Source organism: Contarinia nasturtii, unplaced genomic scaffold, assembly GCF_009176525.2.
Source record: "Contarinia nasturtii isolate CC-2019 unplaced genomic scaffold, AAFC_CNas_1.1 Cnas_scaffold_1037, whole genome shotgun sequence".
Lineage (NCBI taxonomy): Eukaryota > Metazoa > Arthropoda > Insecta > Diptera > Cecidomyiidae > Contarinia > Contarinia nasturtii.
The window spans coordinates 1934655-1961458 of record NW_022198383.1 but is presented as its reverse complement, the minus strand read 5'-3'; the positions used below and the strand labels follow the sequence as shown (position 1 = coordinate 1961458).

At 35.0% G+C, this 26804-nt stretch overlaps 1 protein-coding gene across 6 annotated transcripts in view; it reads right to left on the bottom strand.

Moving 5' to 3' along the window:
- The window catches only part of LOC116344200 (cAMP-specific 3',5'-cyclic phosphodiesterase), a 142305-nt gene that overhangs the window by 64766 nt on the left and 50735 nt on the right, over window positions 1–26804 (bottom strand). For 5 of the 6 annotated variants that reach the window (XM_031772636.1, XM_031772637.1, XM_031772639.1 and 2 more), the window contains exon 2: window positions 11569–12861. The exons of the other annotated variant lie outside the window; for it this stretch is intronic. In XM_031772636.1, coding sequence (XP_031628496.1) covers window positions 11569–12461 — 893 coding nt within the window. In that variant the 5' untranslated portion in view covers window positions 12462–12861. The remainder of the gene's footprint in view (window positions 1–11568; window positions 12862–26804) is intronic. 6 annotated transcript variants of the gene reach the window in all.

The following is a 26804-nucleotide window of genomic DNA, read 5'->3' as shown; positions in this document are numbered from 1 at the left end:
AAGACTGGAAAGCAGAACGAAAAATGTGATAAAACAATGAAAAAAAAAGGAATTGATCAAAGCGAACGCTTGCTGAAATACTAATTGTATGTATGCAGAACGTGCGCTGATGGATTTGTCTCTATTTGATGTTGATCTAATCCTCTAAAAATAGAGAGAGTTTTTGCATATTTCTCACTCCCCAATAGCTTGGTCAATGTTTCTGTTTTAGATACATTGGTGCGTGTACATCGTGTATTTTTTCACATTGGCTAATGTGCGTGTGGATTTGTATTTGGTCTCCCACAGAGTGTGCATGCTGAATAATCGATGATTCCGATCCAGTAAATATGCGCTGATTTATTAATAGTGTATTGTCACATTTTAGTGAAAAGCGAGCTTTTCTCATCTCATGACTAGGGGGGAGACACAAACGATTAAACCATGATTCCAATATAAAAACACTAATCCTACTATTCCACCAATCCGTCATTTCATTGTCAAATGTGATGTCACATTTCGCCGCTATTCACTTTGTTGAAAACTTATTTATCGATACTGGAGTATGACATTGTGTTATTGATAATTAAAATTATTTATTTCATCAATAAAATTTTGAGAAAGTGTATTTATTGTTTTGTAAATTTGTAATCGACTTTTGAACTAAAAAATATATTTCAAAAAAGAACAAATTACTATCTCAAAACAAGTTCAATGCTTTTATCAAATTCTGTACTATCGATTACAAAAACTTTGAATTGACCCATTTTCGCTATTCCATACACGGGATTAGTGAATCCAGCTACTGAATTCTCTATTCCACTTTAATTTCTCGAATTTTTACACTAAAAAGTCTAATCCTATTCCACGTGTCTACCCCCTAGTCTCATGAATGGCCAAAAATGATAATTTCGATTATTCGCTCTATTTAAAAATGGAGTTGTAGATTTTGGCCGACCGTTTCGAAATAAACCATGTAGATGCATCAACAATGGAGACATCAGTTGTCGATTTAAATTGTGAATCGAATTTCACCATTTATCATTCGCTGTGGCAATGCGTATTTTTTTTGCTCGTTTATTTAATAGTTCGACTCGCATAAGGTCCATATTCTTTCCATTCTTTCCATGATGCGACGATGTATTTTATTTGGGCTATGTTAAGTATGTATAAGAGTCGCAATATAAATGGAAAAACGCCAGCAGGCAATATTCTTTATTCGGCATTTCTCTACTGCCAAAAGTAAAAACAACTGTGAAACTATGTGCACAGGAAATTGTTGTGTATGTTTCGGTGGCATACGTCGAATATTTGTTTTCGCATGTGAAACAAACAGCTGCATTTCAATCTCCGTATTCTCAGAATTTCTCACAACTAGCATAAAGTGTATCACAATGCACGTAAGCAAAGCATATCATCGAAATAACAAGCCCATGCCGCAAAATGAGATGGTAATTCAGTTTTGGTACACAGAAAATCCGCATGCTTAATATTTGCATTCTGCTCTTGTTTACTGAAACAAGATCACAAGGTCACCCGCACACACACAGACATACAGTTCAATACGGATTTTGTGGATTTTATTTATGCAAACTATTTACGGTTTGACGTACATTTCGAAAATCGCTTATTCACTCTTCAATACAGTTTACTATTGCATTGCTTCTTCGATTGCTGCTGTACAAAAATTCTTTCGAAAACAATTCAAATAAGAAAATTTAACAGCCTTCTGAAGGATTGGAAGAAGATTTATATTCAAATTTTGCACCATCAAACCATGCATAAAAGATGTAAAGCCATTGAATTCTAAAACAGTCAGTGAAAATTGTGGGAGCTTCCTGTCACAAACCCGAAGCCTTTTAACATGATAATATCAATAGATTGAGCCAAATAGTGCCGAAATCCATCGGCCAATCTTCTTATTTTGACTCTGCCAATGCGCATGTGACGCACTGTATTTCTTTTTCCATGTTTGAAATATTCAAGCACCCCGAAGGAGAATATTTTCACGGTAATTTTTGTTTCAAATAGCAAAGTCATGTATCGCTTCAAGACAAAGACAACATCCATTGTGAGTCCAAATAAGCGCTTATGCTTTGAACATGAGTTTAACAAATTTCATCAAAGTAACAAAGTTTTGTTAGAGTTCCGCTTAATTCCTTTGTTCGATGTGACGTTTATGGCACATTTAGATTTATACCAGATTGCAGGTAAATTAATAATACTAAAACGCTTTCTATCGTATTTCGTGCGTCAAACCTTCGATATATTGCTCATGACATTCTATTTATATAGATATGCTTTATACCGATACAACCTGTTCAATTTTGCTGATTTCTTTTGAAAAATGGCTGGCTTGAGAATGAACAGAAACTACGATTTAAAAGAGCCCTCTGCAAAGAAGGTCTCTTATACAACTAAAATGGCACTCTTCAATTTTCTGAAGAATCTCTTTCAATAAATACAGACGATTTGCCAACAATGCCGTGAAAGTCTCGTAACAATAGACCGAATTGGCTTAAGTAGTTGTTTGGTTTTTGAAAGCAATAGAAAAGGTATCGACACCATCTATTTGTGTATTCAAAATCCCGGAAAAAAGTCTCGTGGCGATTTCTCTCTCTTTCTCTCTCTCTCTCTTGGGTTTGTAGTCAATATATACGGTTTTGTAGTCAATATATTGATTTTCTGTTTTACATCTTTTGTGGGGATATGTACGTTCAACCATAATTCAGCTGTCACCAATAAATGAAAAATTGTTTCATTTTTACGCTACTAAAAATATTGACATATTTCACATTCAGGCGCTCGCCGTCGTTCAACGATGATGACGTCATTTAGACAATTTTCACATTTTCGATAAAATAAAGCCAAACGTCACTAACTCAGCAAAGGATATTTTTCATTTTAACCAAAATAGAGACTTATTATTGTCGCAGTGCCTTCGATTGGCATTGATTAATGATACAGACAATTTTATTGGACAGACGATGTGGTAATTCGAACCGGAATTTGAATTTCCTACTCAATTTGCATTTCAAGTGAATTTCCATATTGGACAATTGCTCTTTCTGATTGACAATTCATCATACATTTGCACGTGTTACATTTCATTGGAATTTCACAGTCTGGTACATCGCAATTCACAGTAATATAGAATCGATGTACAAAGGATATAAAAATTCATTGTGTAACTGTTTTTCTTTTTTGTTCGATGAAATTAAAATGAAAATGGATACAGCCATGGCTGTTGTTAACAAAATAAATTCACATATTAATTTATTCCATTTCAGTGCATCGGGCACGTTACTGGCCCGATGAACACTGATGAAGTCGATGGTTTTGTATCAAATTCAATCAACCGAAAATAAAATTAAATTGTCACAGAGAATTAACAAGATGAAAATCCAGTGTTTTTGTGTTCGCTTAAGGATTTGCTCCGTTTTGCGCAGCAGCTTTAAAAGCTCATCGTCCTTTCGATTTGATATACAAAATGAGCAGATAATTAAGTCAACATTTTGTGTAATATATTTTCCATGCCGTTGTTTGCATTGCAAACGCGTAAAAAATGATGTTCAAAATATGTGCATGACACTCTTCGTCAGCAAACATTTACATATTTATTTACATTCCATTTGGTCGTTCGATATGACAATTTTCCCATTTCGCTTCGAGTAAATAAAATCAATTGAATTCAAATAAAAACAAATGGTGTGAAAAGTAATTATACATTTAAACCTTCCCCGCCCAGCTCTTTGATAAAATGAAAGGCGAGTATAAGAGGCAACTGCCACTTTTCTGATCCATTCATAAACGATTCATGCCAGTCAGTGAGCCATGAAAGAAACGTGTCAAGGTTAATTGGATGAGAGAATTCGGTTCGGGCGATCAAAGTACCGCAAAAATTTATTATGGTTTTAACGAACGATATTTTCTTATTCGCTTTTTTTTCATCGATGAAACTTAAAAGTTTCCATTTTGGTTTGTGTAGTAATGAAGACACGATTACGGTTATAATCAAACAATTTTCAACTTTTTACATGTGAAACAAATTGTAATTAAATGCATTAGGTAACGAGGAAAGTTACCGACACAAATAAATGGAAAACTAAAACAAAACATTAATTATCAAGAGAAACAGCAGATAATCATTTTGAGAGAGGCACTACGATTCGTAGATTCACGCATGGTACATATACAATAATTATATTATGAACACAAGATGTGCTCGCTACAGCCACAAAAGTTCCGTTCACTATGCTATTAGAGAGAAAATCAATACGTAGTACGCAGAACTTCCAAGTCCATACACCTGATGTTTTTTCAGTCGAAACAGAGAGTGAAGTGAATAGTAGAATCAATAACAAGCACACGTCATTAAATTCCCTTTCAACGAACAAGACGAAGAAACAAAAGCAAGCAACGATGGTGTTGTTTTTGTCCTTTTTTCATGGCTGTTAAAGCTATACAGCACTGATGGGCGCTTTTTCACTTTGATATGTATTTGCGCTATACATCGAAGGTTCGTTTGGTCAGTTGCAGAAACGGTTGGTCACAAAGGCTTGGCTAGTTGATGCTTTTGAATGGAAGAGATAACATATGCGAAAATTAAGGAGGAGGAAGATTTTCTTCACTTCCATTGGAAAAAAAAGACAGAGATAAAGATTGAAGGGGCAAAGAGAAAGGTCGGAAATACAGAGGGCACCAGAAGTATATACATATATTGAACAAAGACATCGAAGTTTTTTCAGAAGCAAACGAAATCATTCGCATATTTTCACACTTTGTACTTCAACAATCTTGTTATCAGCATCGTCGACTTTTCCATTCAGAGAATAATAAAAACGACACATATCACATTTTCGAATGAGAACAAACGACTGCGATGCGTTAAGACGATATCGTATGGTGACAGCACAAATCAGCGATAGTTGTACAATCAGAGAGAAATTGTGTGTGTGAAAGAAAGAGAGTGAATGTGAGAAGTCACGTGAGGAAGACAGAGAGAGAGAGAGAGAGAGAGAAATGACGAGAAAGTGCACAAGATTCAAAATCAAAACGACTATGTTTGGTGTCAATGTGTTGTGTGTGAGTGCATTCACAACTGGATGATGTCATAAATATCATCGGATTATTACCAACAAGAGATATATGTAAGTTGACACACGAATAATGTACAACTTAAAGAAGTACAAACAACTCTCATCGCCAAATGTACCGTTGTGCAGTAAGTTTTTATTTGCCATAAACAGCGATAATTTACTTTTTCTCAATGGATTTACTTTTGAAAACAAGATGAAATATACTCGAAATTTTTTGCAATCAAGATAGAACTGTTTCACTTTTTGTATACTCGATGTAGAAAAATATCATTATTTATCATGTTTTGCAGATAAAAATGATGAACCGAAGATATTTTTAATCCACTTCAGATGATTCAATAAATGTTTCTCTTGTCGTGTTTACTGTGTTGATTATTTTCCAGTAAAATTGCGTTAACTGGCGTTGCCTCGATTGAATTTCGAAAATGTAACAGATTTACTGTCCTGAGTTTAAAGCGATTAAAAGAAATTAAATGGTACTGAATCACTCGAAAATGTCCAGTCCACATGGCTACGTTGACCTAATTCAATTCATCTTCAATCCGATCGGGAGCCTGTTCTTTTATTCGTAGTACCGTTTTTCAGCAAATGAAAAAGCGGAAAAACAAAATCGTGGGGCCAACAACGAAGGAACATAGAATCAAGTGCAGTGTGTTGTTGGTTGATTTTCAAGCTTGAGAAAACATTTGGTTGTGTTTTTAGCTTATAGCGACTGTCATCCAATGAGATATCAACTTTATCAATTCAAATGAATTTTTTTCGGAAATGTAAAAAAGATCCAACGGATAATTTCCATAAAAACAGTTCGTCCGTGAACGAAATGAAAATTTCAACACAAGAATCGGATTCAATAGAGAAAAAAGTAAGTTTCATTGGCTCGAGTAGATGTTGAGCACGAATTCTTTTCTCCGTGAATTTTTGGCATGAACGCGGAAAAGAGAAACCATTTTCGCTTGATTGCTTTCGAACCGTGATTATGTCATTAAAAACGGCGACGTTCGTTGCATACAGGTGAATGAAAACACGTATTCTCAACACGGATCTCTTCGTATAGATAGCATTATTAATTTCAGATGAGCTTATGAATTGAATACCTTTTCAACATTTCCATGTTGCCATGCACATGAGTATCTTATTGTAAATCTTTGAATTTTATTATTTATTCATCGTATAATGAAAACTGGATGCGTTTCCATTTCCTTTTTTTCGCTTTCTTCTTCGCAATGGAAATGTTCCCCCAAACCGCCTTCTGCTATTTCAAAGTGTTCGGTGTCTTTAAATGTACACATTCCTATCAGAATTGGTCGTAAAATGTTGGGCGCCCAAAATGTCAAGTGAGCGGACCGAAAAATAAACTCATTAGATCGTATGAACTTTGGGAGGGTGCAAACGTGCTTCAGAGTCATGTGACACGAAAACAATGAATATCAATTCATTATACGTTTGAAATGATATAATTATCTATTTGAATCGAGGTCATGCGTTAAATTTGATTGGCCTCTGTCAGCTGTTCGCCAATTACTGATTATTGTGAACGATTCGTAATGTGGACTCTGAGCCCATTAAAACTGAAATTGCCCGCAAAATAAATCAATGAGAACGGGGCAAGTATGAAAATCATTTATATGAATCGCTTTCCCTTTTCAAATGCTGTATACGTGTACACACGGATTGAAGAATATCAACGATCGTGTCCCGTTTAATGGGAACATTTGTTCAGTTATAAATCTTTGTGTAAGCACGACAGGCAACACCAACAGTAATTTTGCAGTAAAAACACACACAAAGTGTATTTTACCGTTCTTTTTTATGCCAACAATTTTCATTCATCGTTAAGTGTTGATTCTAAAGAGACACACACAGAGATTCATTTGTTTTCCTCTGTGCAATTCGTACAAAAGAAAATTTATGGTTAATTCATAGCTCAAAAGACTCAAGCCATTTTCTAGTGCGAATGCATTATGTACGCTTTCGATTTACCTACCGTAATGGAAAAACAAATGATTCGCCTGAATGAAAAAAAGAAATGACTCATTTTTGAAAGTGAGAGACAGAGGAAGAGAAAATTAGAGCATTCCGTATGATGAAAATCGACTTGATAAAAACGTACGGAAATGTAGCAGAATATAAAATGACGAATGAGGAAATCATGTGCTTATGCTTATTCAAAACCATGTTTGGAAAATCCACAGTACTTGATGTACAATTATTTCAATCGTAACCGTAGGTGATGATTCCATTCTCAAACCGGGTTTGTCTGTGTTTCGTTTAATACACCGAGTAACATTTCATTGCTTTGCTGAGTGTAAATAGATGAAACATGATACGACTGCAAGTGAATTCCATTGTCACGGAATGATACACGGAAATTCATTAATTATACAAAGCGCCCGATTTTAGGCAACATAAACCATTTGCCATTGCTTATTTATAAATCAGATGATGAGTTCCAGACCATAAGGAAAAAATGGGGTAACAAGCCGTTCTCTTCTACATAGGCGACACTTTAATGGAATTATATGCGACAGTCTTTCCTTCGCGTGCTCTTCGTTCCTTCCAGCGAATACCGTACACCATTTTTTTTCCCTTCTGTCACGTCATAACAATGCCGAAAAAAAGATATAACAATTTTTATGTTCATCGCTAATTGTAATCTTGGATTGGGGAAGAAAAAAAAATCCACAAGCTAAACCAAAATATTTTCGAAAGTGAATTATTGTTATCCGAAGAGCACGACTTTATTTCCGCAATGGATTTACCAAAAGCCGCTCCATCGAAACAAAAATAAAGATAATTACTTTCGAAGATTTGAAAAAATTGGATGAAGAACAGGGAACAAAACTTTTCGGAGTCGTACCATGGCACTCAAGTAAACATGGCTTTTAACATTGCGAATTGAAAAAGGCCTTTTTCACTTGGGAAAAGGATTATATTACTACGTCTATCACACTGTCTATCTTCCGGGGTTTCTTTTTTTCGCTTTCCTTTTCTTCGCTTCAACACTGATAACTTTTGACACTTGATTTTTCCATCCATTCCAGGGATTATAGTTGTAATAACAATTGCTAACGTTTGGAGATTTCTCTTGTTTCGTTTGCAGGTTGCTTGGGTCGTGACATGATTAACGTAAAATAACAACAAGTGAATATGTACACCTTTATTTTCCAGAGATTTGGCTTGAGTATTTATGTTTATAAGCTATTATAAGGACTTGACTTCTTGGCCAAATAAAGCCAACAGAAAATCGCTCACATTGTATGCATGATTTACCACTTTTTCATATCAAAAACTTTCCAACTAGAAACTTGAAAATATATACATTGTTTCATGCAGTGGCACTGTTTTCATTCCAAGTTTTTACATAATCGATTAGTTTGAGTAAACTCTTGCACACAAAGAGTGAAATGTAGTCTGAATTGGGTTTGAATAAAAAAAAACATACAGCAAAAGGTTACCAAAGTGATTTAATGCATTCGACTGCATTTTGATTAAAGAAAACATAATCGTAAATGGATGGTAATAAAATGAAAATTGTTTGATAATGAGAAAAAAGTGCACGCAATCGTCCATCATCATTAACCTTTTTTGACATTTGGCATTTTGGCGAAAGAACAGTTGATGCGGGAAGTGAAAAAAAAAAAAACAATATCTGAACCAATGAATTTTTTTTGCGTTCGAAAAGTTGGTAATGGAAAAGAGAGAACACCCACGGCGTGCAATGGCGAGGGTTGAATTACCATTTGGGAATTGTTGGTTGTCGAATCTGTTTTGTATGTGCGAGATCGCGTAACAGAAAGTTTTTAAGAGATTTTCAAATCAATAAATGTACCATTGTGTATGCAAGCTTAGAGTTGTAATTTCAAAGTTCAGTTGCGATTGTATTATTCCATCGCTCAACAGGAGCGATTAAAGCAAACGAAGAGATTAATATGAATAAAAGAAATTATCGGACAATCGTCTTAACACTTCACAGAATAATTAAACTTGTAAAAAACTTTGCATTTTCTCCTTCAGCGAATTAGTTTGTTTTATAATAGAACTTCTGGTGAGGAAAACACCAAAGGTAAACTATGGCAATAGTGCATAAGCAAAAAACTTCACTTTTATTTATCTGTTTTTTTGTGAAGAGTGAAAAAAAAATCAATTTTGTGCTTGCCTCGTCATTTTCGCTCCCGAATGGCAATGCTGAATGCGCGCGATTTCGAATAAAAAGGGGTGATTTAAATAAATTATGTTCCGCACATTTCTGGGATATCGCATTGTTTGATATGTGCCATTTCGAGCGATACATATCGCATATTCCAATATGGAATGGAATGGAGTCTTTGATTTTTCGAAGAGCGAACGAAACGAACAAACTTTATCAGATTCCGTTGCCATTTGCGTTCAATAGCAAAATATTTGTTATTCGCGAACAAATCGAAAACAAACAAACATGAAAACTTTCACAATATCAAAATATACTGTTTCATTCATCGTTTGCCAATCACAAACTGCCCTTTAAGTTGGCCTTGGGAATTTCAATCAACCAAATGCCGTTACATTCAGCTGCTGATGCAAATCAGCTCGAAACCAAACAAATTTACAATCTGGACATTATTGCTGCTATTCTCTTTCACACAAAATTCACAGTCATTGCGCGTTTTTAACTTTGTTCGCGGAGATGTTTGAAAACTGTTTTCCTTTTTAAGGACATGACATTTACACTTTGCACTCATACATTTCACAAACGGGATCGTTTGTGTCCTTTTATTCGTGCTTACGCAAGCTTGAGTGTAAATATTATGGATTTTGTTGAAGTATCAACTATTTGGTTTGTCACAGTCAGCAATTTTGAGCTATTACATGTCAAACAAATGTGTTTATCTAATTGAAACATATTGATTTTGGGATAGTATGGCAAACAGTGTATTTTATTCACTTGGACTATATGCAATAGATTCGTTTAAGTCAATTTTAATCCATTTCTCCTCGAAATGCTCTACGATTGATGTCCCCTTTTGTATCGTAAAAATGTGCGCTTGTTAGCAACGGCATATGCGAAGGAATTTGACCTTAAATTCAATTTTGTGTGATTTTGACAATTCTGAAAGGTTGTTTTCTCTATGCCATTTTTCCAATCACAGAAAAGAGCTGTTAGCATACCATTTCGATGCGTGACAAAAATATGTATACCTTATGCCGTATTTCGCCCCAATCGAAACGAAATAACACGAAAAAAGAGAAACATTTCAAAAAATTGATGGTTTCTATTATGTTCGATTGGATTTCCGGATTTTATTGAAAAGAAAAAAAAAAACTCCCAAAAGTTACCCCAATTTTCTTTGGAAATGTTGTGTGCTGAATTTATTTTAATCACTGACAAAGAATTGGCTTGATTAGAATCGTGCATATTATATATAGAATTTTGATAAATGTTCGATTTGGAAGGGAGGAAGAAAAAAGAAAAGCCCACAGCCAAATGCCAACATCTGTTTTGGACACGTATTTACTTGATTTACCTTTTGAATTTTGTGTAAATGACGATTAAAAAAATTGAAATTCCAGGCGATGATGAGAAATTGTGAATCTAAAGCATTTATGTAAAACAAGAATTGGAAGAGAGTGGGTTGATGTCGTTGAATATTCATGTTGCCACATCGAATTGTTGTGGTTGAATTAAATGTGAAGTGATTAGTTTGGCTTTAATGTTTGTAAGTTAATGAAGTGTTCGATCGTTGAACATTTCATCGAAAATCGGAATTGACGCATTGTGCCTCTTGCATCTTAATTAATTACACGTCTATTAATAACTCAAATAACTTGATTGGAAAACAAAACAATTGCTAGCTCAATTCTTGTGCGTTGCTTTTAATTCATATTGAATATTCTCCTTTTTTTTATTCGAACTCAATTAATTCACTCGTCAAAAATCGGGCGATTTAATTCATTGCGACTGTGAGACCGATATTTGCAGTCATGCGAAAATAATGATGGGGGTGCAAGCGTGATGAGCATGACAGCCTAGGCATACACAATTTAATTTGTACCAGGCCATCGATTGCAATTACGGTTTTCCATGTCATGTACGCGCTCAGTGAAACGGAAATCTTATCGAAATGTATGTACGTATGTTGAATGCGTTGTCTATACTTTCTAATTAATTGAAACTAGAGTATATGTTGCTATGTGATTTGTTTTGTTGCCAAATGCCATGTGAAAAATACACACAAGTTGAGTCGGTTCAACATCGATGGCACGCTCCCAAAAGCGAGAACTGGTCCTATAAGTCAATGTACATTTGAGCACATTTGAGGGCAAAAACGAAACATTTTATGCATAATTAATAGTGAGAATAAGAGTGTTCCAAAAACTAAAACCCAAATAAATGTCGAAAATGTGTAAATTTTGTGGCAAATCTTGAGCATTAAAATGAAAATTAAAGGATATTATTTTGCGATTCGACCGACGTAGGTGGTATCTATTGAATGAATAAAATATGCAAACTTACGGAAATAGTTCGGTATCGGTGCCTGGAAAGCTAATGCGTGGTGATAGCGGAGATCGATGCTTTTTGAGTAGTTCTTGCAAACCGGGCGGTGCATGAACCGGACTCAAAATGGTAAGTTTTCGATTTGGTGGTGCTAAGAATCCGCCGGACAATGTAAGTTGTGTACGCATACTGCCCGATGTTGATGAGCTCGAGCGAAAACCTTCGATGGTTTCGGCTGATTTTGATATGAGAATGGCAGCCGATTGTTGTAATCCCTTGTTTGTATATTCGGTGGAAAAGCTATGATGATCATCGTCAATTTGTTGTGATGTGCTTCGCATGCATTTTTCAGCTTTGCCCGAAATGGAAATGCCCCCAGCAGCGCTATCGGTCGATGAATGTGCCGATGTTGAGCGCACAAATTGACGAACATGCTTTTGTTGTGCTGTTAAAAATGTTGCACCGTGTGACATTGCTGAAGTATCCGGATGCTGTAAAAAGCTGGTGAATTTACTTTTTGTACCCGTTGCCGATGTCGAACTACTGCTCGTCGTGGTTGCTGTTGTTGTTTGACTACTTGAAAATTTTTGCACGTGCTTCTCTGTCACAATATTTATGCTGGACTGTGCTTTGAGCTGTTGCAGCAACGATGTTGCATTTGAATTCAGTTGTTGATCGATTCCACCTCCGCCAGCCCCACCTGCCGAAATTGTTGTGGTGGACGATTGCAAACTTTGGCTACGCGTATTATGAGTTTTATTTATCTTGACATTTACGGCAGTTGCTGTCGATTTGGCCGTTGCGGTGGATGTTGTAGTCGTCGTCGATGATTTATCATCGTCTTCATCATTATTCTCCTCGCCCGGAGCGGTTACAATGTATTGCGGTGCATCTGACTCTTCGACCGACATTCTACTTAGTTTTCGTTCCTCGTATCGGATTCCGTTCGGTTTCAAATCACGTTCGATGTTCGTGGATATATGGTTGTGTGGTTTGAAATGAATTTTAATTTTGTATATATGTACAAATGTTAAGTGTTCGCCTCTCCAATCATTTAAAAATTTTGTACAACGTTCGGTTTTCAATAGTTTTTACCGAGAGAACTCGTTTTTTTTTTAGTTTTTCTAATTAAACCAAGTTTTTGCTGTAAATATTGTTGAGCTCTCGTTTTAACAACTTTCATTTCATTTTGTATGGACTCTTTTCCATTTGGAAATGTGTGCTTGAATGTGATTGCATGGATGGTATTTATTCAATTCATTTTCACGCAGTTCCGTTCGGAATTTTTTGAATGTGTACGCCGAACGAATCCTAAAGGAAGTCATTAAAATAATTATTAATTTTTGCTAATCGAACCAAATATGCTGCCGATTATCCCGCACGAATTTAATTCATTTTTGGCAAATGAAAATTGGCAAAGTACGCGAATCGTAAATATTTAATACCTAATTCATTATCTTGGTTTCGTAAGACATTTTAATGGCTCTTTTCTCTCATCGCGATTAAAAAGCGTTCATGAAAACATTCCGCACATTTTCAATGAATAGTTAAATTTTCCATTTAAAATCAGAATACTTCGCATGGAGCTCAGTGCCGCTCAGTGCAACCGTTCAACATGGACGGCATTAAAAACCATGCGATTCCAATTTACAAATGTCGAATGATGTTTTTAATGATTCGTCATTTTTTCCTTCTTTCTTCTCGTTTGCGTCATCGTTGACTTCACTTGTAGCATGCTTGGAATTTAATTTTCGATGCGCTCATCGCTCAAATGTCTCATTTCAATAAAGTTGTTAATCTACCGTAATAAATCCTAATGGAAACAATAAACTTTACATTTTCTCATTCTTTGTCGTGTGAACGCTGTGCGCCATCTTCGATTGGCTTGAAAATGTATATAAGGAAGTAAGAAAAGTGCGAATGACTCGAGTTCAATTTCAAAGTGCTAATGTAGACTACATTCAATATTAAAGCGACATTCTCCCCACTTTCAAGCCACTTCAACCCGAAGGAAATATTTATAAACCAATGTGCAACAAAAGAAGCGACTGATGTATACAGTAATAATCTTGGCATGTATTCAATTTAAAATTCGGCTGATGAAAGTAGCAGAGTTCAACAAGGAGACGAAACTTTTCACTTTGACACGCTCTAAATGCTGCATTTGTTGTTTTTATAGTCCGTTTATTTACGTTAACGGTCAAATGTCTTGATTCCTTAAATTCTTGACTCAACTGGAGGGTCGTTGTGATAAAAGTGAAAGTTTTTGTTGAAATCAATAAAAATAAATGGATCTTTGTGATCATCATTGGCCATGATTTTTTTCTTTGTTGGCAAATCCATCTTTTCTCGAATTAATCTGACGTTATGGGGTGAAAAAAACTTCAACATTTCTTTATTTCAATCATATCATACGCACACAAATCGTTTAATATTTGCAAAAAGAAAAAAAATATATATATGAAAATAACATGAACCAAAAGTCAAACAGAAAGTTCAATCTCGGAGCCAAAATCGCTTGGTAAATATTTTTGCATGGAAATATCGAAAATAAATACCAAAGAATCGTGTTTGCTAATGTAAAAATGCTGTGCAAAAAAAATCAAAGTTGAATGATATCGATTTGAAAATAAAGAAGTGAAATCAATGTGTTGCCACCGCAAGGAAAAAGATTTCGAAAGAGAAATGGCGAATCGTTTCGAATGAATTTTTTCTGTCATTGAAGTCTGGTTATTTGTTGCGAAGTACACATTCGAAAAAGCGTTGAACTTTTTCTGTGTCGTTTTGAAGCTTTTTGGCAAACTGTTCAGATGAATCCAAAATGAAGAGAGAGAGAAAAAAATGTTCAAAACAACCGATGCTCGAAGCATATAAAAGGGAATCCACTTCTGCTTTCTTCACAGTTCAAGTGTATTTGTAAAGTTTCGTTCATTCGAATAATATAACAATATGATAAGAAAAATAATATCGTGCTGCTGTCGCCGCACTGATGCCAGTGTATAGCAGTGGCGAACACACTGTGGCCCAATTCGAAATTGTTCACATAAAAAGACAAAGCTGAACCACTCTTAAATATATTTGGATGATTACTTATACGCTGATATTAATGGCAGCGATAATAAACAGAGCAAGAAAAAGCAACAATGAAGACGGCGGTGGTGGCGAAAACAACAGCACCAACAACCACGATGAATATAAAACCGGGAAAAATGATATAACATGAAAAACAACGAACGTTTCAACGGTTCTTTTTATTGAATATGTAATCGTTGTTTTCATCTCTTTTTTTTTCTCATCGCTTGCTTGTGGGCTATGATTAAAGTACTCTCACAGTTTTTGTCATTTATGCTTGACTTTTGTTCTGCTTGACGGTTTGTTAACGCATTGTCATATATTTTTTATTATATATATCATGTTTTGCATTTTTTTTATCATACATGTTTGTTTGTTTGTTCCTCGAAATAGGAAACACGAGGGAGAAATTCATCGGAGCGATGCTACAGACTTTCGAGGGCTTTTCGGTAATGTTATCGTTATATTCATTTGCTGCGAGCATAATAGTTAGAGGTTTTTGGCTGCTTCTGTTAGAAGAAGCAGTTTATGTACAAATTAAATTCACACACATTCACATACACTTCCACTGGTTTGCACATAAAAATGTTATTGGTGAACTGAACAAAGAATGAGATTCTGTCATTGAGATTTTCAGACATCTTTTCGTCGACGGATATACCATTATTTTGTTCGCATCATTCATATTCTGCGCATTATTCTTATTTTCGCCAGCCCCATAGAATATTTATGCGGCAGTCAAATAGTGAATTCAACAATTTCCTCGTAAATCAGAATTGGGTTCATAGAACGCCAATGCCGTCTCTCCTGATGCCTTTCGCTGTGTTTCAGTTTCTCTTGCAATATGCATGTGTGTCAACATCAACAACAAGTATGCTTTATTAAACGAAATTTTGAATGCTTCACGCATCACATGAAAAACTCCGACATAAAAATTCAATATGAATGCTCGCCTAAGTACAATGTGCACATAAAAATATGGCAGTGAATGCAAACGGCATTATTTTAACTGATTTCTTTTTTGTTGCTACCCATTTCCAAGACAAAATAATGGAGAGAAAATAATCCAAGAGATTAAGCCCGTCGAAATGACTGTACGAAGATGAAGGATGCACAAAAACATTTATTTCAAGATGCGCAATTTTCGTTCCCTGTCATTTTAAATGAAAAATGGAAAAGTTGCAACAATGTTCTATTCGAACAGTAAGAATTATGCTTTAAGCATATAAAAATGGCGAAGAAGAAGAAATGGCCACTTGTGCCAGTTTTATCGCATTCATAACTCAATTATTAGTATAATCATTGCATTATCCACCCAATATTACTTTTGTTGCGCTCTTTCTATAGCATTTTCAATAATTTCGTCCCTCAAATCTAAGATGGCCAACGAATTTCTTGTATGATTTACGTTTAAGTGTCACATCAAATGACTATTTTAAAATCGGTGCAATTATTTTTGGGCGTTCTATGTTGATTATTGGGGGCGTCATTTTCCATTTGTTTACATTGGTTTGGATGGTCTTCTGACACATAATAATAAACAAACAATCGCGACATTTTTCACAATGACAGTTCCGAACTCGTTCCGAAACTTCGTTTCACAGGCACTTAAATTTCATGTACTCGAATGTTAGCAATTTTAAATGGTCCTTTTACAACTGTAACGATATTCAATGCTTCCATGCCTAACCACTCGCGGCAAATAATTAAAATTGTCATTAATTTGATTGTAAATATTATTGCATTTGCAGAAACTATTCTACCCTTGTGGAAAATTACTGACTGACTAGTCAGTTAACTAATTTGGGACGTTTTTGGCCAAAGCCAACTGAGATTGAAGTTGTTTTAAGTTGATTTGGCTGATTTTTCAGTCAATTCTAGTAGAGAAAAATACAACTTAATTCAACTTCAATCGCAGTTGACTATATAGTTGATGACTGGGTAGACGACTTCAGTTAACAAAATTCAATTTCAGTCGATTTCAGCTAACCAGTCAGTCAGTTATTTTTCTTCCACGCGGGTATTTGATAGCATTGCATGATTTTGTATCACGGATGTTTGGAAATGTGACACAATTTACTCTGGACTGAATTTTGATCAAACGAAATAAATCAGATTTTAATTAAATTTATCGCCGTTTATAATGTTAATTTATGCTGACGCTTAATTTAATGTTGGACATTAAAATCGAATTTATCGGTTTCATAATAATTTTGTAAGGGGAGAATTGCCAACAATGCAGTATTTGATTGGTTTTTAAACATGCTCGACATGACTATACCATTCATGCATTTCAACTATAATTGCTTTGAACTGCGGCTTAATACGTTCGCTCAGCTTTATTTTGTGTGTGTATGTTTTTCAGTAGTCCACACGGTTCCAGATATCGATCGGTAGCATATTGTGGTTTGCAAACAGACGAAAAACGATGGAACTTTTCATTTGAAACTTATGCACAAGCTCAACTTTTCTTAAGCAAAACTTGAGTATATTAAATGAGACTAAGTCCGACGTACAACGAAGATTAATCGTTTGCGTTTCATTGCTAAATACATTCTCTTTTACGTCCAGAAGATTTTCCGCGATTGAACCAACCACATTTTTTTAAATACTAAAACCAGTCTCAAAGAAAACATTTTGTAGCAAAAAAAAATTATGAAAGGATAATCAGTTTTGTTGTTGCTGGCAATTTGTTGAACTTTTAACATTTTCCAGTATGATCTATATGATAAATTGCATCGCTTTGAACCATTGCTTGCTTTTAACTTTATTAAGGATCGCAGTGACGCATCTCAAGCAACAATGAATATTCAAAAGGTGTTGGTAAATGTTGTAAATATTTCAACCGTCATTCGGATTATACTTTATTTGAAAAACTTTTACACCTGCTAAACAATGTCATATATCAACGAAATCTCAAGCATCGACCAAAGCGACGAGAAAAATCGTTAGTGCATTGCAATAGACGTGATTATCATTTGCAATTATCTTATTTTCTTCTCATTTGAGATATGGACTTTTTTTTCACTCGTTCAATGCGTGGAATCTTCCAATGTCTCTGATTTCTTTGGCCATTCACGTCGAAATCTAGCAATAGCGCAAGATATGTCTTCGAATAAAAGAATAAAATGAATATTTTGTAGCACACAGATTGGATCGATTACTCTTAGAGTTGAATCGTTTCTATGTTCCGCTTTCGAAAAGAGACATTGTAACAAAGGTATTTTATCGTTTTCACTTGTTCAACTACATCAATTGTTTGAACCGGTGGACAATACATCGAATTGCATTCAGCAATATTATTTTTTATGGTTCGTCCGAATTTATAGAGAACGACTATTTATTTCTCTCCGGCTCGATTTTTTGTACCGGTGCAATACTGGTCGTAAATCAGTAGTATATCTAGTATAAATGCAAATACAATCGAGCGCTAGTAATGTAATATTATGTGCGACTGGCACTCAATATCCGCATCAAGTGTATTCTTCTGTTCTATTTCGAAAAAGTGTATTCATTCCAAAAATTGAGTTTCCTTATTTAAAAATTGTCGATTGTCGATAAGATCTTTGTTTGAGTTCAAATTCATCGTTTTTCATTCATAGATAGACCGAGAGCTGTGAGTGAATTATGGTCTTTTCCACAAAATTAATTGCTTGATTTCCCGTCAATTGTATGGAACTATGTTCGCTTCTGTTGGATGCCACTGTACACACCGAAATTATTCCCCATAAGAGACTGTATAAAATGCGAAACTGTAGCACTGCTAGCACCACTACGAACAACTATGGAGTTCCAGTCTGTTGGTTGCAACTGAGCAAATTCTTTTCACTATTTGGCGGCAACTTAGTGTAGATTACATTGAATTCCGTCGTGGCGCTAGCAGTGTGACAGTTTGGGCATAATTTCGGTACGCCACTGTATCATACCAGGTAGCATTCCATTTGATTTTTGCGGAAATTGTAGAAAATTATTCGAACTCAATCACATTGAAGTGCATTAAAAAGTTTTGGAACAGGCCACTTCATTATCGTACAGATTGTCTATCCTACCGACTGAGTGTGCGTGGAATCAATTTCAAATGATTTCATCATGGTTGTAAATTTGATTAACGTTGGGGATATTTTGAGAAATTGGTCATTTTGCCAGCGAATAATGGGAAGAAGAAGAAATGTTGGCAACTGAATTTCGACAAATAGAGAAAATGTAACCATAAAATTTTCAAGTGAGGCATTTTAAATGCTCTCAAAACATATAGTCTCTGTGTGCTTTCAAATGGGAAGCAATTTATTTTATTGGTCACTTTGGGCTTTCAGTTTCGAAATTACATCTGCACGAACGAACGAACAAACAAACAAAAGTATACACACACAATCGAGCGTTGCTAATTGGCTCCTTGTGGCCGGTTTTCATGTTCTATTTTTGCCGCACCATATAACCCATTCCATTTTCTTCCATATCAAATCAATAGAAACTTTTTCGTAAAATGGTTTTTGAAATTAATCCAAGTGTATTTTTGGTGTTTCATTCGGTTCCAATTTTATGTTTTTTTTTTTTGGTTATTTTAAAAATATTCTTTTCACAAACTTTTGCTTTTGGCTTTTATCTATCTAAAATTCTATACATCTACAAATATTCCCTCTCTTTGCGGTTACAATTTGCGGTCACGAAAGGAAACAAAAACAAAAACAAAAAGGAGAAAAATCAAGAGCATATTCCGCAAACGTACAAAGAATGCTTGGGATTTTCGGTGTTGAGCTTCGGGTTTTTCTCAAGCGAATAGCTTATCGAAATCGTCCAAGTGAATGTGTTGGTTCGATTTCTTCCACAACATACCATTTTTGACAAAGTCCAATGAAATTTTGGTTTTATCTGCTCGTTTTCAGTTTGTATTCAAAACAAAGTAGCCCCACACAATGTAAAAGAACGAAAATCGATGACGAGATTAACTTTATCTGTACCGGCGCAATATAACCAAATATTTTCTCAATGGGAATTGATTTTTCAGCCTCAATGCTTCGGCAATGTACGCAAATATTGAGTCTTGTACTTTCTTGCTTAAATGCAATGATGGAATTGACGTGATCCCATGAGAATGACACACACACACGCTCGCTTGCACAAAAAAGTAAATCGATTCAATTTATTCCATTCAGATTGAATGTGTACGGTGCAATATTTTCGATTATCTAATAGAAAAAATTGCATTCACAATTTCGGTGAGAGAATGAACGAGTGCGCTTGCAATCTCAAGTGTACGATCATTCCTGGTAATATTTCCATAAAAATTGATGCTAATGACGCCAAGCAAAGAAAATCGTCTTCTTAAGATAATAAACTCTGTGAATATTGCTGCTTTTGTGAGAGTATGTGTGCATTATGCGACTGCATATTAAAAGAATATGCTGAAGAAACGACTGAGCGCTTCATGAATGCGCGCTTGTGATGTTGCAGCTCAAAAACACTAAAGATACTATCAAACAATATAACGTAAGCATTTTGCCTTTATAGTATAGAGAATACGACGATGTCAGAAAATTGAGGAGATTACGTATGGTAAAAGCGTTTGTATGCAATTTTCTCTCACTTTCTATGCAAAAAAAAATTAAATTATTTTATAGCAAAGATTGTATCATAAAGTTCTATTTTCGCTTGACAATATAGCTTTTACCATATCGAAATTGGCTATTTGGCCCAGTTTTGGCATTGTTGATTACATAATCGAGTGTTTCAACAAAAAAAAGAAGAAAGTTAGAGAGCGTCGGTACCAAATCCAAACAAATGGTTAATTGTCACACAACATTTACTCTCTGATCTCTCATTTATTTCAGCTGAGTTGAACTGTGTTTGGAGCAAATCGACCATTCGTTTTAATGATTTTGCTTAGTCAAAAAATGGCAATAGCGGCTACCCATTTTTACTATTATGGACTCGAATCAAACAGTAATTGTTTTCTCATTCTCGCCAACACCAGCTACAAACAAACCAGAGTAAAAAAAAACCGAAAAGAAAACGAATTTAAAATTTGAATATTTTTTTCTTGCAAAGTCAGCGGAAATGAAGTGAAAAGAGAAATGTGCAATTCGAGTCACGTTTATCGGCGCAAAATGTTGCCAAAGTGAAGAACACAACACTCCATATACCATAGTGCGCTTATATTCTCTCCCTCTCTCTTATGTCGTGCGGTACCCTTATTACATTTGTAAAAAATGAAAATGCCACACACAAAGCGTGAAGGAACGACGAAGAGGAGAATGGAATACAGAGTATTTCCCGTTTTTTGTCTGTATTTGGCATTCATTTGCATCGCATAGAGAAAAGACAAATTCATACACTGTTGACAATATCCAACATTTTCGCTGGCACTTCCGTTAAAATAGAGAATTCACGGCATTTTTTCGTGTAAATTCATTAATTTTCACTGAAAAATCTGTGGAAGTTGTATGCACTTTGACAGATTTTTCGGTAAAACCAAAAGATTACAGCGAATTCATACCACAAATTCTCCATGTTTACGGCAATAACAGTAAATGTGTCAAATTGACAGTGTAACACGGTGATTGGCTTGTTTTCTTCGCTGCATTCATCGAAATGAAAATGTATGGGGAACGAACAAAAAAGGAATAAGTTGTTATTGCGTCTCACCGAGACAGAAAGACAAATTGCACTTAATGTAGTTAAGAAAATTGTGTGAGTTCAAAACTGCACGAACAGCATTTCATTTATTTTGAATGATTTTCTTATTCTTCCTTACTTTTGCGCTAGGTTTTGCTGGAAGAGAACAACTTCGACTTTTCGATTTATTGGAATAATGTTAACAATGTTAGGTTTCATCTTTCATTCGCTGGCGATACCAAAGTTCGTGCAACTAAACAATTGTCAGACAGTTTGATACTAATGAAAATTCTTTTTTGGATCGATGTTTCATTTGGGGACTTCTCAAAACAACTGTTTCAATTTCAATACATTCAAGCTGGAGTGTTCGTTTTTTTTATTTCATTCTACTTGGTTCTTTTTTTTATTTATTTGCATTCTCGCCTTCATAATGTAAACAATACCCAAGACATACAATGATCATCGCTTACGATCATCTTTCAATTTCAGAAAAAAAGAGAATTAATTGAAGTTGAAGACAAATAGGTTTAGTTGATTTCAAATATTTGCTCTTAATTTATTTCTTGTTGTTTCTTTTGGTCCGGCTGCGTTGATTGGATATAGACAATAAATTACGGATGAACAACAAGATACCAATCAAATGTTGGAAACGAATTTTTCGGTTGACACATTCTCATCGATTATTTATATCACATTCAGTATCTGAACAAGAATCATCTCCACACATAACTTTCACACACGTAGAACTGGCCATCATCAAATTGTGAGGCACCATATCTGTCGATGGTTGCTCCGTTGTTGCTGGCCGAAATCGCAAAGCTGGATGCGGCTGTTGTTGCTGCTACAAATTGAGACGACAGACAAAAACGATTCGAAACTATGGAAAATACATGAAATCAGCAAATGTTCGGAATGTAATATTGCCTTAATTTCCGCTTTTATTGGGAAATCGATTGAAAACGAGTCGAATTTCTATCTCTTTTTGTTTCTCTCTCTCCCTTTCTCTCTCTCTCTCTTTATCTTTATATCTCAATCTCCCTTTTCTCCCACTCGTTATAATTTCCCGCCTCTTCTGTTCCTCTCTTGTTTCGATAAAACTAAATGACACTGTTGTCACCTATTTGTCACCGATGTACACTCAAATCGATTGCGGAGCACTCATTTCATTTGCATTGACAGTGACATTCGATTGAATAAATACAAAGTTTGTATGGCTTCGTTCAAAACATGTTTTATCTATTTCCATTCAAAAGTATCGCTTAAGTCATTGGTAAAAATCATAAGAAAGTCAGAAATTACGGCACACATGAAATAAATGCAAACTCATTTTTTTATCACTAACCTTTTTTCTTATGTAATTTGATTAGGTTTAATGTTTTCTTTAACCGTGCCAATACAGTAGCAACGTAAACATCATTTAAAGTGAATACGAGACACATTGAAAACACAGTAGGTGAGTAAATATTTCCTAACGGCAATGTACATAAAAAATGATCGTATACAATATAATTTAATATTTGCGCCGTATCGTTTCGATGACGCATCTTTATAAAAAAAAATGTTGTGATATTATAACTGCAAATGGTGTTGCGGGTGTTGCATTACCAAAAACATTAGCCGAAATCATTAAAGTTAATTTAGTATCAATTATTTTGCCATTTTCACCGCCGAATAAAAAATCGACGGTTGGTTTGTGCTGCGAATCGCAATTTTTGCAACGATTTATGAGTGCCAGCGAATAAAATCAGCGCAATATTTTGTAACACAGCATATGCTGCGCTTTTCAGCGATTTGGAGTGGGGCTAATGTTGTCGCGTAACTTGTGTGTCAGCGGTAATATTGCCATCGATATAATATTCAACTAAAAAGGGAAGTAAGTGCGGCATTTTACATAAGAACCTATGGTAATAAAATTTTTATTGGACTGTGTTTTTTTTCTCTCTCTGAAGGTTGAATCCATTAAATTGTGGCTGTTCTTTCATCCTTATCGTAAAAATATTGTAGGTCAAAATCAGTCGAGCAAAAATCAGTGGTTTGGCAAAAGGGTGTTAAATGCGTTATGACCTTCATCGTTGACAAACACAAACCACAAACATTCGATTGACAATTATTAATTTTGTCGGGCCCAAAAAGTTATTATCTTTCGCAGCAGATTCTTTGAATGCCAATCAACTTGGCAGCAAATCAAATATGTAAACAGGTAAACAATAAACTACATTTTTCAACTTTTTGCTTTGTTTGTTGACATTCCAACGTATTGTGATGGTGGGTGTCGTTAAGTTTTTGTGCACGAAAATCGTCAAATCACGAATGATATGAGGGAAAGTGTAAGAGGCAAAGAGAGAAAAGTTGATCGGATTGGATTCGCGTTGTTTTTTTTTTGAATGAGCGTTAAGTCGTCAGTTCCATTGACTTTTCCTGCTATAAAAGTCATTCATGCTTGAGATTAAATGTTTTCGGATGTTTGAATCGGCTTCGTCGATAAAAGAGACTAATATGAAATAAAGTCGACAGGCGCAAGTGCAACGAACCATATAAAATGCAAATCAAATCCCACCTTTACGAAAATTAATCAGATTCCCGACCTCTTCACATGAAATCAGAGTTTTGCTCAGCGCTGCTGCCATCCACAGCATATTAAAATATCTTGCTGAGAATGCGTCATCCGTCGCATGCGAATGTACGTAGCAGTTTTTACATCACAGCGAACAACAATACATGCATTGTTCTCTATACAATCGTTTGAATGTATTGAGTCACACAATCGTGAAGAGAACAATGCATGCATTCTTGTTCGCTGTGAGGTATAAACTGCTACGTACATTCGCATGCGACGGACGATATATTATAGCAGCAAGATATTTTAATATGCTGTGGATGGCAGCAGCGCTGAGAAATACTCTGCATGAAATCAACAAAAGCACACGGACAAAGTTCAATGCAAAAGTTGAATTTAAGTCGCAGAAGAAATAAAAAAACAATTTTCACTTGATGTGCACCCCCAAATGGAAAATACTCTTGTTTGGAATTACATTTTTTTTATCTGAAGTTGCGTTTCAGTTAAAAATATGGCATTTTCAAGGTAAACAAGTACTTTAAGTGCATAAAAGATGTTTATGTCTGAAATGTCTTTTGTATGTTTTATGAATTAGTCATTTCAAATGACTCATTCGCAACTGAACAATTATTTCGCTAAGGTGGTAACGAAAGGAAAAAATAAAAAATGAGACAATGAGAGATTGCGAACAAAACGGTATTTCCGTACAATTAAATTTCTTTCATAAAGTGTCAAGATCATCAGAACGTTTGCCAAAAAAGCGAAAAGTAAATGAAGTGCCAACTTTTGACAGAAAGAGATAGAAAAAAGTGATTTGTACACAGAACACAATTCGAATTGTCTAGACCACAACAGAGTAAAAAGTGTCTAGACACACAATGGAAAATGCAGCCAAAGAGCATTTCGTTCGTTTGGAAGGGCTCCCATCTTGCCTTGGTCAATTTAATACGCAAATTCATCGAACGTGTTTTATAAAACTTCATTTTTGTTTGAAGTGTCTTTTGTGTGGATTACTGGGATGACGTTAACACACGAACAGTGAACACTTAATGCAGGTATCACGAACGAAATGTATTTTCTTCCATCTTTTCTATTTGGCGTTCATTTTTCATTGGCATTTAAATTGAATGCTATCAGTTTGCTTAGAACGCTCTTCGAAGCTCCGGATTAGTATTGGAAATAGAAGTATAAAGTTTTTGCATCGACTACATTTGCATTGATTATGGATGTGTGTGTGTATGTGGGCAATTTCAGGTCACAAATTTGTTATTGTGCGTGCGATCGTTATCCATATTCATCTGAATGAATACACAATGAACAAGGCAAATCATTGTTGAAGCTCAATCTCCACTGAATTGTGTTGGGGACTATAAACATCGACATAAAACACGAACTGCCGCAACAAACAGCATGGATAAAAAAACCATAGGACATACACAACGTGTTTTTTTATAACAACGTCATACAACGGCAATTTTTACAGCAACAACATTGCATACACAACAAGAGAATAAGCTCGATTTTATCATGGTACATGGAAACTGGCTTCTGATAACGATGCCGATAAAAATCACATAGATTTCAAATAAATGTTTGGCTTACACCCAAAACACATCACCATAAGAGAGAGAGAGAGAGAGAGAGAGAGAGAGAGAAAGAGAGAGAGACGTGACATGGGGTTTTTTGTGACCCATTCGACGATGTTGATCGAATCCAATCTACGCAATCCCACTCAACGAATCAACTCGAAACGATATTGCTCATTTACTCCATTTAGAAAAATTGATTGCAAAATAATGAAATGACATGATCCAAAGCAGAGCATGCCAACCGATTGACGTAAGCGATAGAATAAATCCATGTTTAAGAAATATTCGAAGCCTAGTTTCAATACTTGGCTAATTGAGATTTTTTTTTATTGTCTGTTTTTGCTTCAATTTATTTATTTTATCTGGCTCAAGTAAATCCATCTGTGGTTTTATGAAGAGAGGAAAAAAAACTTAAAGAGATTTTGTTTATTTATAACATTCAATTTGCATGTGATACATAGCCATTTGCCATTCAAATTGAATACGTATGAATTTATTCATCACCTTTTCTTCGGCGATTCATGAATATGTGCACACAGAAGGATGTCTATGGCACGTGCATTTGTTGAACTTTTAATAAGCTTGAATATGTTTTGCGTATCTCATCGTGCCATGATGTAAGTGAAGCCAAGAAGTGACCAGACGGAATATGAATCGCATCGAAAGAGAACTTTGCATAAAACAAATGGGATTCATACCACAAATATTCTAAATTATTCATATACATTACAAATAGTAGATAACATGACTCTCCATTGCCAATTTGTATGATTAAGTCATTGAACGTATGTGCAAGTTTCTAACATCGAACAACACCAGCGGTAGCTGCCATTCACTTTGGCTTTGGAAAAGTTTTTTTTTTCATGCTTGTAATGGGAATTCCATGCGTTCTTTTGTTTCAAAGTATTTTCTCTCTTCGACGTGTATGTATGACGTATGTGGATAAAGAGAGAATGCAATGAATGGCGGTCTGTCCATTGTTCAAATATTTATGCAAATCGACTTTGTTTACTGCCAAACTAAATATTTTATCATGTCATGTATATTGCGAATGATCAAAAAAATACACGGCGAATACAGAAAACATTGACTGGTTTTTCGTTTTTTTTTTTGCTTTCGATTCAATGGAATCCATTTAAAAAAGGATCCTCAGATGGATGTTTACTGTGCAGAAAAAAAAACGCTGCGAAAAAAGCAAAAAATTAATTCAAAGACTATTTTAAAAGCCTTTCAATTTGGTTCATTTTTTTATGAATAATTGAAATTTCGCAAATATCTGGTAACCGCTTCGTGATTATTTTAAAATCCCAACATTTGAAAATAGAACTGGCTACATTGATTTTCATTGCATTTCAATTTATTTTCCACTCAAATGAAATTGATTTTTCGAGAGAATAAAAATTGTAAACAAATACAAACGCACA